The following is a 17523-nucleotide window of genomic DNA, read 5'->3' on the forward strand; positions in this document are numbered from 1 at the left end:
TTAGAACTTCAATTGAATTAAGGTTAAGATTGTTCTTAAGCATTTCTTATATAAGGTCGTGTTGAAGAGAGAACTGGTCCTTAAAATAGAATCAGGGAACCACCAAGGTTCTACTGCAAAACCCTGGATTTTAAATAGATCTTTAGAATCTAAATCTAAATACATGTTTTTCTCATGTTTTTTCATCGTTGTGTGTGTGCAAAAAATAATTTTATAATATAATACAGAGATATTGACATTTTTTGCATGTGAAGTTCTGCTGCAGAACCCTAACTAATACTGAAAATAAGGTAAGGGCTCTATGTGTTCTCTCTCTAATAGTTCTGTCTTGAACATGACCCATATATAAGTATCATTATATATAGCAATAGGTTAACGATCTTAATTGATAAAATTCAAAACTCATCCTCGGTTCTTATAGTTAAGAATGCAGCATGTGCTAAACAAAATGTTTATTAAAATTAAATTGATGATGCAACTGTTGTCTTACGTCTTGTGCTTGCAATCATGTGTTGAGCTTACGTAGTATGAACATGTGGATACTTATAATGTGATTGAGAACCTTTAAAGAATGTTTGAGGGAAAGGCTAATCAACTTGACAATGATAAAGCGCTGTAAATTTATAAACAGTGAGAGTGAGATTCGGATGGACCACATATCCTAAATATGATAGGTTAAATCGACAAAAATCGGTAAATTTTAAAAAAATTAAAAATCATAGTAAAAAAAATTTAAAATTTAAAATTTTATTTTAAGACACATTGTACTATTGTCTTATGAGATGAATTGACCTAAATATTTAGAAAATAGATATTTTGTGGATAAAATCATTGATTTTTTTTAATTTATAGAATTATATGATTATAAATCTATTGTAACTATAAATATATTTATATTTATCTAGTTTAAAAAATAATATTAAATTGATTTCATTTAATGATCCGATTAATCACTCTGATTAATACCCGATTATCTGATTAATCGCTAAACGGTGCATTTGCCGACTAAGTCCGATTCCCGAATTTTACAACACTGGGTATAACAAGTACCTTGACATTTTGGGTTTCACGATTGATTTAGAGATTCGGATTGATTAGATAAAACAATCTTTGAACAACTTCTATTCTTAGTTTATTATGAACACTAAAAATGAGATAAAGAAACATCACTAAGTTGATAAGCATATTGAGAACTATTAACAACATGATAAAGGTATTAACTACTCCCATATTAATAGAAAGACTACATATAGAAAGAGAAAATTGATATACAAAATGAAGGTTTGATCTTATTTTGTGCGATGATTTACCTTAATCCTACAGTAGAAATCAAACTTGTAAACAAATATACTTGAAGCAAGAAGCAAAAATAAGTCAAATATGTAACAATCTCTCGTTACTTTGCACTGCTTTCTAATCTTGACTTTCATTGCATCCACAAACTTTCGCCACTGCTTCAATAATACTCGCATCCCCCATTCCATCAACTACGTTGATTGTTTACACGGGCAATAATTTAATTGTGATTATGGTTGTTTTTCGTTGGAGATGTTTTCAACAGTTTTTTTAAAGTTGTATTTGTGATTGTATATATGATTGATTTTTTTTTTTTTTGTATGGTCTACATAATCGTAGATGAATTGTATCGAAATACAATAAACCGCAACCAGGATTTCTTTCTTTCAAGAAAGTTTATCATCTAACCGAAAGCCATGCAAGCATAACTCCGGACGTTTAGACAATAAAGCTTAAATGAATGAGAAAAGAATACCCATACAGCTCGCTTCCACAGTATCCTGAGAAAAAACAATCAAACAAAATATAAATTAATATACAAGAAAATCTAATAAAAACAAAAACAAAAGAGTTTATATATAAAAAAAATAGAGGAAATATATATATATATATATATATATTTATTTTTATATATATATAATATATAGAATTGTTAATAAATATCTAACCAAAGGAAAATCCTTTGGTTAGACACATTAAAATTTAATAATTTAACTGAAGAATAAAAATTGAGTTTAACACGTAATTAAATATATTAAATGCAATGACCATCAAAATGGTAAAATAAGCCATAAAAATGGCACTAAAAGCCATTAAAGGCATAAAATGTCATCAATAATGACCCCCATAAATGGTACTAAATATTCATAAAGAATATTTATTCAATCACAATTTAAAACGTAACCAATACAATTAAAACTAATAAAGATAAATAATGAACAGCCAATAAGAGAGATCCCATAATTAAAGTCAGTCCTAATTAAAATTAAATTATTGCCTAAAAATCAAACAATCATGATAAATTATGAATTCATAAAATTTAAAATTTAAACCTTAAGAAGATAAATAAAGACCATCATAAATGTTATTAAATATTCATAAAGAATATTTATCAAGATATATTCCTTTCCAAAATTAACCGAAAAAATTGAATACTTGCATTTTAAAAAATTTGCACATAAATATACAAACAAATATAATATATAAAAGCAACGCCATAGTTCAAAATAAATTGATATCGAAACACTCAACAATATTACATGCACCTAAAAACATGTTAAAAAACTAAAAAGATTAATCTAGAAGATCAAATCACACACTTAACAAACACATACAATCAAGAACACCTATCGAAAATCTATATCGAGAATCTGTAACAGACCTAATTTCAAATCGATATTCCGGTCAACCATCACAAATCCGGCTAAGATAAAACATGTCAGAAAAACGGGGAAAAAATGGATACATAACTCGACTTGATCTACAAAACTAATCAAACAAAATTCTAAAACAGATATGAATCCATGATTTCAATCAACTCAAAATTCTATACAAACTTAAAATTAGAAGAGGAAAAGCATAAAATGATTTCTATGATGTAGATATGTTATCGTAATTCATAAGATATACAAAACAAAAAGAACAAGCAAAAACACATAACAAGCATTTATTTTGGATCATAACAATATAATCAAAAGAAGATGAAAGAAGCGTACCTTTTCAAAGAGACGGAGATATTTTGAAAAACTATAAAATTGAGAGAATAAACATACCGAATCCGAAAATAAAATCCATATATTGTCACGAGCAAAATCATCTTTTGATCCATCAAAATCTTTTAAATATTACATCACCTTGTTTTCTTTGGTCGCTCGGTACCTTCTTTCTTGATTGGCGGTGGTTCGTTGTTCGGATCAGTTGGTGTTAACCATTACAAAAAGAGATAATTTAAACAAACAAAAAGGTGAAATGAAGAAAACAAAGGATCGTAAGAGTGTGTTAATTGAGTGATGGGAAGAAATGAAAAGAATGAGTAAGCGCGTGATCAGATTAGATTACGTGTATATATGATTGATATTAGTTGTATATAAGGTTGCAAATACAACCTCTATGGCCTATGCTTCTACAAAAAAGTTTCATAAAAAATGGTATTTTTATAATTTTTATTTGAAAAATTTTATTTTTTAATTTTTTTAAAATTATAATATTTTTGTAAAATACTTTCTAAATTTGAGTATTTTTGAAATGATTTTTCTAGTACCTATCCACGAGCTCATGTTAAATACTAAATTTTATAAGTTCTTGATTAGTTCTTGTATCTAAATTTTATAAATTTAATTTATTTTGATTGATTTATATTTACTGATAATAATGAACTCTTATATATATAAATTCGGTTTTTCTAGTGTGTGGCCATATGCACACACTAAACACCAAATTCCATAAGTATGATAGATTTTAATTGGCTTCTATTTCTTTACAATAGTGGATTCCCTACAAATTCACCAACCACATCAATAAAAATCCACCAAATTTATAGAATTTGATGCTTATCATGTGTTATGAACACACACTAGACAAACCCATATAAATTATATCATGATAAATTAAATACATATAATTTAGCTCTCGCCAAGTTTTCGAAAAAAACTCCGGCATACTTGCCATTTTTCAGAATAAAAAGCAAGACACGGAAAGTAAAGTACTCTTGGTTGAAGCTAACTGGTCACAAGTGTTCAAGTCAAAAAATGTCAACGATAGCATCACAACTGTACATTGATTTAGATCCAACGGCCTAAAATACATGATACAAATAGATAATACTGCAACTGCACCTGCTCTTCTTGGCTTGCCTTAAATTCTTCTTGAAAAAAAAAAAAAAAAAAACCAAAATTTTACTTCATCTCCCCCCTTCTCTCTCTCTCTCTCTCTAACTCTCCCTCTCTCTGCATATATATATTTATTATACATACATATGTACTTGTATTTGTATGTATATTTTTAACTGTGATTTAAGTTTGTAGCAAGCTCAATTTCAAGATTTAGCGGTGAATTTGGTTGTTTAAAGTTACTGAGTGAAGTTAGGGTTTGAGGTTCTTTCATTTCTTGATTTGACTTGTTTGTACTCAAATTCAGTAGGTTTGGAGTTCTTGATCTGGGGAATTGTAATTAGGGCTATAAAGCTTTGATTTTGGGGTGTTTTAAGTTGTAAAGTTTTGATTTTTATGATTTGGGTGTTCTTAATATGTGTTGTTTAAGTTCATATGGGGGTCCTGATTGAATAAAGTTAGGTTCTTGATAGATATGGAGTGATTTAATTGGTGAAGTGTGGTTTTGTTTGGTTAAGGATTGGTAAAAATTAGGGCTTTTTAGGTGAAAAGATCTGGGGATTTAGTTTGTAGAGTGAAGATAGTTGAAAATGTTTTATTCCCAGTTTATATTGGCCAAAAAGGGTCCTTTAGGGACCATATGGATTGCTGCACATTTGGAGCGGAAACTTCGAAAGAATCAGGTGGCTGATACAGATATTGGTGTATCTGTAGGTAAGTTATTATAATTGTCTTGTACTTATGTGAAGTATGGTCTTAATTTTGTTGTGATAATTATGCATGTCAAGAACTATTTTTTATGGTAAATATGTTAGATTCTTGTGAACACATGGTGATAAGAAAGGAAGGAGTAACATGGAATATGTAACTAGTTACTGAGCTTAATTAGGAAATCTTACATTCTTGCATTTATTGTCTAAAGGGAGTGGAGCTCATTTATTTTCTGTTTAATGCTAAATAGTAGAGATCATTTTTTTTTTCACTTTATGTAATTTTTAGTGTTTATCATAGTGGTCTGCATGATAGTAGAGGTCTGTGTAGTTGCACCTAAGTTACTGTATCAGCAAGAAGTCTGTTACTCTATTTTTTTGAACAACCAAGTATGGTTGTCATGCAAGGATAGATGGGAAAAAAATTGTCCAGTCTTAAGGAGGCAGCATGATTGAAATTTTATGGGAGAGGACTGCACTTAGACTGAATGATATATGATGCAAGCTGGCAGATATAGAAATATATAGGATATAGTTTGGTCCTTCGTTAGTAGTAATTATGCTACTAAAAGAAGATGAGACATTCTGATTTCAGAACCCTTAGCTTAGTTGCCCCAACTATGTTATATCTGCTGAATCGCTGTAAAAATGTAGAAATGAAATCTGATCGTCAATACTAATATAATTGCTTATATGAGCAGTGAGCTGAGCGTAAGAAGACATTTTAGCAGTTGGCACATATAGCTAGAGCTACACCTGTTTTATTGGCTTGATAGCATAATCAACGTGATAGAATAATTGTCAGTACCTTGATGCATTCTATGCTCTGTTAATTTATTAGTTTACCGTAGCTCCATTTGATGTAATTATTATGAGTGCTAATTTCTCAATGTTGCTGTTCCGCGCTATCTTCTTACATCTATTGACAAAGGACTTGCTTGTTGAGGCAGGGTCAGCCTAAAGATATACATTCTTAAGGGAGTGAAAGAAACCCAAATGACATCTTGAAATATCTTTAAAGGATACAGTTACACGCACATTTTGCGAGATTTATTCTTAATGTGTGATACGGTATATTTGCAATATTTTTGATATTCTTTCATTTTTTCAGACTCAATACTTGCACCTGATGTACCTATTGCCCTCCGTCTGTCGAGCCATCTTCTGGTTGGTGTGGTGAGGATTTATTCTAGGAAGGTGAATTATTTGTTCGATGATTGCAGTGAAGCATTGCTAAAGATTAAACAAGCATTCAGATCGACTGCAGTGGATTTGCCACCTGAGGAATCAACTGCACCATACCATTCTATTACTTTGCCAGAGACATTTGATCTTGATGACTTTGAGTTGCCTGATAATGATATACTAGAAGGGTACTCTAGACTTAACTTTGTTTTCAGTTTCTTATATATTTATTCCAAATTGAGTTTTCACTATTTTATATCAATAACCTTATCATTAGCTTAGTGCCTACCGCACGTTTATGTTAAGAAAGGTAACGATTCAACTAATGGTATTGGACCTAAGTTGTAATGAAATTATCTTGGTAAAAGGTTCACGTATGTAAAAATTCCAAGTAATTTATATGTCTAATATAATTCGGTTAAAAAGACGTGGCACTAAAATCTATGGACTGTACATTGAAACTATCTACAGGTGTGAAAAGCATTCGTTAAGTAGTCCTATAGGGTCAATTATAAAATATGATCAATGGAACTGTCACTTTTTGAGTCTGAATGTGTTCATATGGACTTTTATTTTTGTAATGTTTGACGTGAATTTATAATATTATTTATTGCGATTCTTGTAAATTCAGTTTTGGTTCATTTATGTTCTCAATTCTTTGTGGGTACTCAATTTTTACCTCGGAATTGTGCACTGTGCAGTAATTATGTTGACCATCACATTAGTTCGAAGGAGCAAATTACACTTCAAGACACCATGGACGGTGTTTTAAACTCTACATCACAATTTGGTTTAGATGGTTAGTGTTTTAGCAGGAGAATTTTGTTGGTGACATTTCGTATGTGAATGTTATGGGTTATGTGCTAAAACCTTCTTTTTCTCTTTTTTGTCATCTTTTAGAAAGATTTGGTGATGGTGACACTTCTGTACTGGACCCTGAAGAGGTACTATACTGTTGATAGCATTACTTGGCATATGCTCCAATAGCTACTTATGTGAATAGAATATTACAGAGATAAAATGCTCCACTGATTCGAGATGCAGCTGGCTCTGAATGTTTTTTTAATTGAATTTTGTTTGTTATACTACAATACCAAAATACATGCTATATTAATTGACTAGTGTGATAATATGCTACATGGATTGTAATTGAGTGTCCTGGATAATGCTGAAGGTCACCACAATTGCTCTAAAAGCTCCAGTTGATGTTGGTGTGAAGTGGATTGAACCATTTAGTCATCCCTTGCATCGTATATTATTACAGTAAAATTGTAAAGCGGGGCATCAGAGCCATTTTTAATCAAAAAAACGTCATATACTTTCGTTAATTTTCATAATTGGGACTGTAGACGGCCAAACTGCATATATTCTTTGGCAGAACTAGAGTTCTAAAATGTGGTGGGTAAAATGTCTTCCAACTAGTAGGATCACGTTACTGTGGGTAGTTAATATACCTTTTTACTATCTGCTAACATGGTTTGGCCGCTACCATTTGGTTTTCTGTTGCGATGGAGCTTTATATGGTAAATGGAAAATACAAGATGAAAATGTAGTCTCTTGTGGGGAGATGTTTTCCTGTTAGATTCTAGGCGTTGTTTTTCCATTTACCGGATGGGATAAATTCATTGGTTTGGTAATACAAAAATGTACAGTACATGACTTGCATGAGCTGTTGTCTGCCCAAACAGTTTAATTTGCAACTTTAGGTTAGGTTTTGAATAAAAATCCTGACCAATCAAGCAAACCAATTCCCCCCCCCCCCCCCCCCCCCCCTCTCACACACACAATTGTAGCAATTTTTAAATAGTAATTGTGGCTCTCCTCTTTGTATTTGATCCGCCAAGTAATAGATGCATGGTAATTTCTAAACTGTATATGGCCGAAATGCCATAATGACAATTGTTCAATTACAACTGACATATACACGAGGCACTAATTTGGGTTTACTTGTTTTAAGTAATTTTTTTTTGGGTCTGCACAGTCAGTACCTCCCTTCTGTAGACATTCAGTAGCTGTTTGGATCATAACCTTTGAAGTTTGAACCCTTCTAGTGGGGAATGGGAACTAGATTTTTATACAAAAATGTGTGAAAACGGTGCTTGTGTTTATATGTTAGCCTAATCTGGAGTTCTGTTAATCCATGGCTGGTTTGCAACAGGAATTGTTTCTGAGCAAAGTTGCTGCGGCCGGACATGACGATTTCATGTTCAATTCCGGGTACAGTCGATATTATTATATGCACAATTTTTTATTGAACTGCTCATGATCTATTCGATGCAATTCTTTACAAACAATGATTTTACATCAGATGTATTTATGGGACAGTACTTCTTACATATGTTGAAGACTAAAGAAAATGTTGGACTATAAAATTCACGTTTCTGAACTCTGAAGACATAAAACCTTGAAACTTTATGGTTTACTGTTACGACCCCAAGTGTACCTTTTAAGGTGCATTTTAAATTAGTACTGGTAGTACTTAATGTTTAAGGTTTTAAGTGTATAATTTTTAATAGGCAAGATGCAATTTGTGCGAACATGTACATGTCCGGGTCCAAAAAATCAAAAACTTAATGTTCACTTTGTTGTTTCTGCTCTCATGCTTTCTGCCTTTTTGTTAGTGTTATGCCTAAGGTTAGCACTTAAGACATGATATGCATAATGTTAATTCTTTGATCAGCATTAAAGCAATTTATTTTTTTGATTAAATTTAAGGCTCTTATCCAGCTGTATGAAGGTGAAACTAAAACACATTACACATGCACAGTAACTACAATAGAGTGAACTTTATTCTCATTAATACCTTTTTCAGTTTATTTGGAGAAGTGGAATTAAGATGCATGTGTACCGTCACGTTAGATTCTGAGCTATATCAGCTTGTTTACATGATGTAGCAGCTATTATGTTTGTCGAACACTTTTTGTGAATTGTTAGCTGCAAATTATGAATTCCTCCAAGTAAGTGGGATGTCAATTTGATAATTTTTGCTGGTCTATATAAAGAAGTCAATTCAGAGGATGCTGAATATACTTTTTTTTAAGTTTATTTTTATATGAGTAAAGTGAAGCAGATAATTGTGAACTAATATTTTTTTATTTTCTTAAAATACTAAGAAGGATTCTCCTTCTCAATTTTATAGGGTAATATATGCAAAATTGTATATCTCCCAGACCTTTGTCTTCAGTTATTCGTCTAAATGAAAAACTAGTCTGTGTTATCGATTCAGTTACATCGAACATTGCAGATGATGTCAATGTGCCACCTCTTTGGTGTAGCTAGCTCTTGTCAGAAGCTGTTATCTGATGCTTCTTCATACTGTGGTTTGATTAGTTTCTGTTTAAAACTATGAAATTCTAAACATTTTCTCTCTGATTATAGCAGTGATCCTCAGTCATCTGTGCAACCAATGGCATCTTTCAATCATGCGGAAACTACTGAGACGACTGATAACTCCGCAATCATGATAACTTCTGCCAACGTAAGTTGTATAGTGCTAAAAGTTATGGTCAGGAATGAATGATAAATTATCTTATTTTCAGTAATTAATAATTGATCTGTTCCCTCATTTACATTTCTGCAGAAGCATAGTGAAGAAATTAATGATGATACTAATCACCTGGAGTATGATCAGGCTCCACGCACTCCTGGATTGCTGGAAGAGCCAAATTTGTCCAACATTCAAGACACTTCTGCATGTGATGATCATCTGGAATTCGAACATCAAAATTTAACAGAATTTGCTGTGAAGGAGAACATGGAGAATGCTTCTAGTAATTCTGCTCTATATCTTGGGGATAGGAATGAAGTGAATGGTGCATTGTGCACTGGATTAACTCCTGTTCCAGGTCATCCCACTTCTGATAAGGATAATAGCTTTCTCGCCAATGACCTAGAATCCAGTCAAAAGACCCCACAGGAAGAGTTTTCAACTGTCGAATCATCACTTCTAGGCAAATCTGATTCAATATCTTTAATTGCTCCTGCTTCAGCCAATCCTGTTGAAGACATGGTTATGAATAAAATTTGTGCAGCTCCTGCTATTTTGAATGGGGCTGAAGATATCCAGAATGGAATTATTAGCAACAATAAACCTGAGATTAGCTTTAATGCTAAAACATCTGAAGATTGTTTAGAGGTTCAAGGAGTTGGGTTGGGCAAAACTAATACCGGTACATATGATTTGAATAATACCTGCCAGCAGGTCTCTGAAGTTTTTCTGAAAAATCATGGAACATCTAATCAGACAGAGTTCTCCAATGATGTGGAAATATCAGAAGATCTTGTGCAATCATCCCCCCCTAGCAATACAGGTAAATTAAATGCAGAATTTGTTGCTACATCTGAGCATGAGAAATCTTTAACTCAGGGTACGATTGATAAATCAAAAGAGATGCTGGAACTAGGCAACTCTGTTCATGAAAATGTGGCGGGTACCGAGGATTCAATCCAAATCAAGTCATCTGCTGCTCCCAACCTACTGGAAAGAGAAGATGGTTCCCTGTCTGCTAAATTATCTACCATAACACAAGGTTAGTGCAAAGGCCAAACAGCTTATGCATGGGAGCACTAGGCTTAGGTTAATTATTTTCATTTTAGTACAATTTTTACAATTCTAATATTCCAGGTGAAGAATTTCATGAAGATAATGGTTCAAACCAAGCCACGCAGTTGGTTTCATGTAGCAATTTAAATGGTCAAGGGGAGAATGTGAATGCATTAGACAGTCAGTTAGAAACCATGACTGGTTCTGTATGTACTGAGTTCCCTGCTCCTGAAAAGTTACTGTCTGTACCAGAGATGGATGCACATAACAGCTTGACAATGGGGGCTACTCCAGGCCAATTATTTGCCCAAACTGAGGGGGGTATTGACACCAATGCAACTGTTACAGGGAAGAAGCGAAGTTTTGCTGAAAGTTCATTAACAATGCAGAGCCTGAATTCAGTTGATTCTTCAACCATGGTACTTCGTAGAACAACTCCAGAGTCTGTGCCGCACGATGATGATCTGTTGTCTTCCATCTTAGGTATAACAAATGTCCTTTTAATTCCCCTGGATTTAAAGCATTACTGCTAAGAATTGAGAGTAGCTTGCCTTGATTTTTCTAGAAGTTATGGCATATGACTTTTTTTTAATGTAGTTGGAAGAAAATCGTTAGCTTTAAAAGTAAAGGAAACTCCACAGCAGAGCCTTCCATATCTAAAGCGCCACAAACCAGCCCCTCGGGCTACGGCTTCTAAAAGAAAGGTGCTGATGGACGAGCAGATGGTTTTACATGGCGAGTATGTTTTCTAAATCATTATTTTACTTAACTTGGTCCTTCATGATCAGATACAAGTTTTTTAGGACAAAATAGAATACAAGCAGAAACTATGGAAGATCGTAAAATAGTTGTGTAAAAAGGTAGTTTTATGGTTCATCTACTTAGTGTCAAAACGGAGCTCTATCGTTAATCTTGTTAAGTTGCTGCTTATCCTAAAATTTCAAGTTAGGGGTCCAAGAGTGGATCATGGGCGCTTGTCTGTTGGGCAAACCTTCATGTCCATAATAAGTTATGAGAATATTGGGGCGGGAGGGTTTGAACTCATGACCTCTCCTAACCAGTGTTACCTTGTTGAGTTACCAGATGTTGTAAGAACTCAAGGTGTTACGAGGGCTTATGAGGATCATTTATTATATTCTAACAAATTTTATGTTTTAAATTATATATCAGTTGTCTATGACTATGGCCTGATAATCTGGATCCCTTATCTTGGAGAAAAACTGAAAGAATACCCAAGGACACATACTCGCACATATATACTTGTGTTCTTGGTTTGCCACTGGGCAGCTTCTATTCAGTGGGTTTAAATTTCTTTTTTTTTAGATGTGGGGCAAGAATCTTTTGTTTCCCTGGCCCTTGGACTTTTTTTTGTATTGTCATGTAGCCACAATTGTTTTTATTACACTGACTGTTGGTTATGGTCGACCTTCTTTAGTATGTATGATGTAATACATCAATATGATTTGCTGATAAATCTCTCTCTCAGCATGATACGACAACAATTAACAGATACCGAAGATATACGCCGATTACGAAAGAAAGCACCTTGCACTAGGCCTGAAATATCCATGATTCAAAAACAGTCCTTGGAGGATGAAATGTTTAGTGAACCAATCTTCACGGGTGAGCTATTATTGTTCTAGAATTTTTCAGTGTGTAAACATACTTATGTTTAATGAGTGTTGATGCAATTTATTAAGTTACAATGTATAAGATCAAGTGGAGTAGTCAAGACATGGCCATGGATTCCTAGTTTTGCATTGTGTCCTGGAAACTTCCGCTTGTAATATAGTAAACGGTTGTCATATATGTGCTAAATTCTCCTAAACAATGGCCTTTTGGTGGTTTTTGGTTTGAAATCCTTCAGTAAGGTTTGTGTGACATCTTTACGCTCAACTCCACGACACCCGCTTAGCAGTAACAAACATATGCCTTTTGTATGTTATTAATGATCAAGACATTATCTTTTAACACTTCTGCAAGGGTTGCACTCTACACCATTAAAAAGTGACATTAATGTTATTTTTATCAGGTGTGTCGCTAGAGTTAACCTCACTGCACAATCAAGCATATGATCTCAGTGAAACCACAATCTCCTTGGATGATGTGAATATAGATCATGCTTTATCGAAAGACAAAGCAGGCACTTTCTTCGAAGCAACCAAGGGTATGGATCTCTACGAAGAGTTTGATTCCAGAGTAGCTGAAATAGGTGGGGGCAGCAACAGTTTGGATGGTAGAGTCAACTATGAAGCTCAACCTGCTAAAGCTCCTGTGCTGGTGGACTATGAAGCTCAACCTGCTGAAGCTCCTGTGCTGGTGGACTATGAAGCTCAACCTGCTGAAGCTCCTGTGCTGGTGGAGAGTCAGCAGGGTGATGGGCAATCTATGAGCCTGGATCCAGCTTCTGATGTAGCAGAGGCCAAAAATTCACAAGATTTGCATCCAGAGACAATTGAAATGGATGTAGATGCAGTAAATACTGATGTTACTGCTGTAGTTTATTCATCATCCACAGTTGATGTTACGAGAAATGGTACAGGTGACCAAACAGCTGGTGTTCTCCAATTGGATGCTGGCATTACCAATGAGGTGGAAGTTACACCCCAGATTGAGGCACCAGTTCAGACGACAGATGAACAGCCGAATGTGCTCCCTGTTGAGATTGATGCAAATGCAGCTGACAAGAAGGAGCATAATGTTGATATTGATGTACATGATGTTGACGTGACAGAGGATATTCCATCGAGGCATACGGAAATTTGTGATTCAGTTCAAGTTGAAACAGAAGTTTGTACAGAAGGTGTTGCACACACTGAAAGTGTCTATCCAACTACCATGTCTGTAGATATGGTTGCATGCGGCACCTATAATTTAAGTGATGAGCATGCTGTGGATGAAGCAAGGCAAAATGAACAAGCACTGTTGGAAGAAGATATGTTCTTATATGCAGCAGCTGAGTACAATGTCAATAACTTGGAAACAGGGGGTGTCTTTGGTATGGAAGAGGTTACAAATTCTTTAGATCCAGTAATGGTTGATGGGGATCTCAGAAACTCTATGCATGAGGAGAACACAAAGGAATTCAATATTGGTGAAGTTGATTACAATGTAAGACTTTTACTTGATTGTTACCATATGAGCTGTCTGTATTGGTTGCATATTTTACCAAGTTCTGCCCTTATTCTTAGTTCTATGTTAGTCTTTCCTTCTACACCTTTCACGGTACAAAAAAAAATTACTACAAAATATACAAGTTCGCATTAACTGGAGAAAGATTGATACAGAGTGTGTAGAGAGCTAGCACTACTCATACCTTTCCGTTGTGTGTATCTTTCGCCATTTATGTGTATGCATAAAATGTATATCCTAGTCTGGAAACACACACGTAAAATGCCAGTTATATATATTCCGGCAAGATGAAGAACAAGTCGTCAGAGAAAGAGAAGACGTACTTAGTTTTGGCAAAAAAACGATGCTTAAAAATTTTGGTGATTTTCTTACAAAATCTGGTGACTTTGCACATCAATTTGGTGATTTTTCTAGAGTGATGCCATATATTCAATTTGGTGGAAGTGTTGGCGAGGGGGATTATGCAGTGGTAGAGTAGTACTCAAAACACTATACTTTTCTTCTCAGGTCACCAATATCTGTTCTATATCCAAATCACAGCATCTCATCTTTATATTCAAATTATCAATTGTTTGCACTCAAATCATAACATTTAAGATTGAAGATAAATAGATCGAGAAAAAGAACGTAAAGAGGTTGGTTGTTAACCTTCTAGTGGCGACACTGATGGTAAATAGGAAGAATAACACAATGGAGATAATGAGGATATGTTGATATATTGTATATAATTTGTTACCATGCTCATTTTATATTTTATTAAAAAATGATGATGGCTGAGATCTTTTAAAGATAAAATATATGTATGGTTAAGATTGAGTTATAGTTCTCATTTGAGCACCTGCCTTTATTGTGTGTGTGTGTGTGTGTGGCACAAGATTTGCTTCATTAGATGTCTCTCTTGATAATTTAATAGGCCTTGATTTGTTTTAACTTTCAAGGCTGTTTTCTGGTGGCAGGTTTTGGGTCCAGTGTCAGTTTACTGTTAAAAAAATTGTAATTCGGAAACTATTCATAATATTGTGCCTTACTCCACACTTTTGCTGCATTGTGCAGGATCTTAATTATTCAGCAGCTGGGAATGATACAGGTTTGTGTGTTTTTTTCGATTCAAGTTTTGGTTTAATTTGTACTGTTTGCTGTGAATTTTTTGTCTTTACATGTTTAATTGAATGGGTGAGCTGTTACTGTATTGTAGAACTATGTCTTTAGAAGTTTCTAATGGTTATGAATCTGCGGTTATATGTTTCCTTGCTTTGCTAATTTCTATTGAACTCATGGACCAGTATTACATTTGAATTTAGCCATCTAGTTGGGCACTTGCAAACCTTAAATAAAAAAGATCTAATAGTCAGTCAATTATTTCTCAAAAACATTTTTTAATGCCAGAGTTGTTCCGTGCAGTATGCTCTGTGATCATGTGTGTAAATCTGGGTTTGGAATGACTTGTATATCACTTCATGTGTTTCTACAAATTTGGTATCCTTTGTGTACTTCCTTGCTATTTGCTCCCGGATCCTGATTCTCTAGTTTAGTTTTCTTTAGTTTTGGACTTGGTATAGGAACACCCATGGAGCTCCATAGTTAATCCTGTTATGATAAACTGCTTTACTTTTGGCTCTCGTTTGCTGTAGATGTTGTGCATCTTGTCCTATTTTTAAATTTGGGTTTTTGTGTTATCTTTTTGGCTTTAGAGTTTCTTAATTATGACGAGGACGAAGTAGCTGAAGCAGATGAGGAAGATGTGCCTAATACTGAAGAAACACGCTTTATTGACAACAGTGGATGGTCATCCCGTACTAGGTAAGTACCCAGTGAATTGCTTTTATAATTATATGGTTTTAGCATCTCGAATTAATAAGCCGTCAATAGTGTTTTCCCTTGCACAAAGGTTACCCTGTACATTTAATTAGCGGTAATTTGCCAATTTCCCTTCAGAGATGGCTTTCGGGCGGTTGATACCTTTCTGAATACATCACCTGTTATATTGTTATATTGTAAAATGTAACCTCTATTTCTAAAATAAACTTAAGAAAATATCATTTTAAAGGACATTTAGGTTACCTTAATCGCTTGCTGATAAAAAAGATCAGATGTTTATTGTTTATTGTATAATCAGCTACACGTACTTTTTCTTTTTCGTTTTTCATTATGTGTGTTTCGCGCTTCCAGTTATAGAGAGCCTCCTAATATTTTTCGTGACATGGACCACGAACTTTAAGGAACCTAGAGTTCTTCTAAATGAAAAATCTAAAACATGTGCCTATGTTTCTTTAAACTAACCCTATATGTAGCATTCTATATACCATGTCCCTTTTCCATTACTTTAGTTTATGCACATCAGTCCCGAGCGTGTCATCTCTTTCAGTCTACTGTAATTAATTTATTCTCTCTGATTTGAGGTCTTCTTTAATCATTTTAATTGTCAAAACTGCTCTAGTGTAAGTTACAAGTCATTTTCATCGCAGAGCTGTTGCCAAGTACCTCCAGATCATGTTTGACAAAGAAGCAGAGCGCAATCGGAATGTTCTTCCTATTGACAACTTACTGGTAGGTAAAAGTCGCAAGGAGGCATCAAGAATGTTTTTCGAAACACTGGTAAGTTATGGAATTTCTTAACTTGAACATCATACAAATGTAATGGAATCTGTGTAGTCTGTCCTGGATGTTTCCTCTTGTATGAAATGAATTTTACTGTCTCATTGGTGTGGGGGTGTAGACCTTTCCATAGTTCACGATCAGTGGTGGTGTATTGGTGTTGGTGTTCACTGTTTGTTCCTTGCTAAATTCTCAGATTACCGTGAACAGCTGGTCCACCTGTCATGTGTCTGATTTTTTATGTTTACCTTACCAATTTATTAGGGGGTTAAATGGTGTCTGCTATGCATTATTTACCCATATCCGGGTAGGCACCTTAGTCCTGAATCAGATAAAGGAGCAGGCTACTAATGTTTGTTGTCCCGACCATTCTTGTTAGTTTATACTGTCCTATTCAATTCCTTATTCTTTTAGTCGTTTTCAGTTATACATTCTTCATAGTATGAAACAAGCAGCATGAGCTGTTGATATTTTAAAATTGTCTGAACTGTGTTTTAACTTGTAGTTTAGAAGCGTCCTCAACCTGATTCCAACTTTTTGTCGTGATCATATACAAACAATTGCAATCCTGCTGTGTTTCCCCCTTAAATTATTCATGTCTCACATAGATGCAGCTCTAACAATCCGTTTATCTGACATTTGGTTGGTTATCAGGTTTTGAAGACAAAGGATTACATCCATGTAGAACAGGCGGCTCCTTTTAACAACATTAATATTTTACCCCGGTCAAAGCTCACTAAAATAGACTTTTGATTTACATGGCAAGTCGTCCTCAGTTGCACAGAAGCAGCATTTCTCAATATTGGCTGGAAATGAGGGGTAGTTTAGATCCATTCTTTGTCTAACTATAAGCAGTATACTTCTGTATGTTCGTAGTTTGTGGTAGTTAATCGGACACCATGCAGCGCTATGTGTAGCTATAGCATATGTAGATGCAATGGTGAAATGTGATGTGTATTTGTAAAGTTGTTATATTAGTTCCTGTAGCTAAATAGTTCTGTTACCATTACAGGAATCTTGTTATATATATCCATGTTATAGTTTGAACATTAACAGAAGTGCTTTTTCTAATCTTTTAGAAAAGAAATTTGATGAGATATCATCAACAAAATGCATTAATAATTTACAATGAAGAACAAACTGAGTCATCTTGTTACCATGACTAAGCTAATATACCCTTTGCTGATATAAAATATAAAGAAACTATGGGTACATGTCTATTAGACTATCACGA

General features: G+C 34.1%; 1 protein-coding gene across 3 annotated transcripts; it reads left to right on the forward strand.

The window, feature by feature from the left end:
- The first annotated feature begins 4145 nt into the window (after nucleotides 1-4145).
- LOC108192263 (sister chromatid cohesion 1 protein 4) lies at nucleotides 4146-17347 on the forward strand. Of its 3 annotated transcripts, XM_064084815.1 has the most exons (16): nucleotides 4577-4838; nucleotides 5946-6207; nucleotides 6721-6818; nucleotides 6920-6963; nucleotides 8178-8236; nucleotides 9398-9497; nucleotides 9600-10548; nucleotides 10644-11045; nucleotides 11160-11301; nucleotides 12049-12185; nucleotides 12595-12822; nucleotides 12862-13673; nucleotides 14748-14781; nucleotides 15386-15494; nucleotides 16160-16289; nucleotides 16944-17347. In XM_064084815.1, exons 1-16 carry the CDS (start codon nucleotides 4715-4717, stop codon nucleotides 17040-17042), a joined length of 3729 nt encoding a protein of 1242 aa, XP_063940885.1. In that variant the 5' UTR covers nucleotides 4577-4714; the 3' UTR covers nucleotides 17043-17347. The 3 variants fall into 3 exon arrangements, with proteins under 3 accessions (XP_017227701.1, XP_063940885.1, XP_017227700.1); XM_017372212.2 differs by having other exon boundaries at nucleotides 4146-4838; nucleotides 9401-9497; nucleotides 12595-13673; XM_017372211.2 differs by having other exon boundaries at nucleotides 12595-13673.
- Nucleotides 17348-17523: the final 176 nt, after the last annotated feature.

This window comes from Daucus carota, chromosome 9 (assembly GCF_001625215.2).
Source record: "Daucus carota subsp. sativus chromosome 9, DH1 v3.0, whole genome shotgun sequence".
In the NCBI taxonomy this organism is placed as follows: Eukaryota; Viridiplantae; Streptophyta; class Magnoliopsida; order Apiales; family Apiaceae; genus Daucus; species Daucus carota.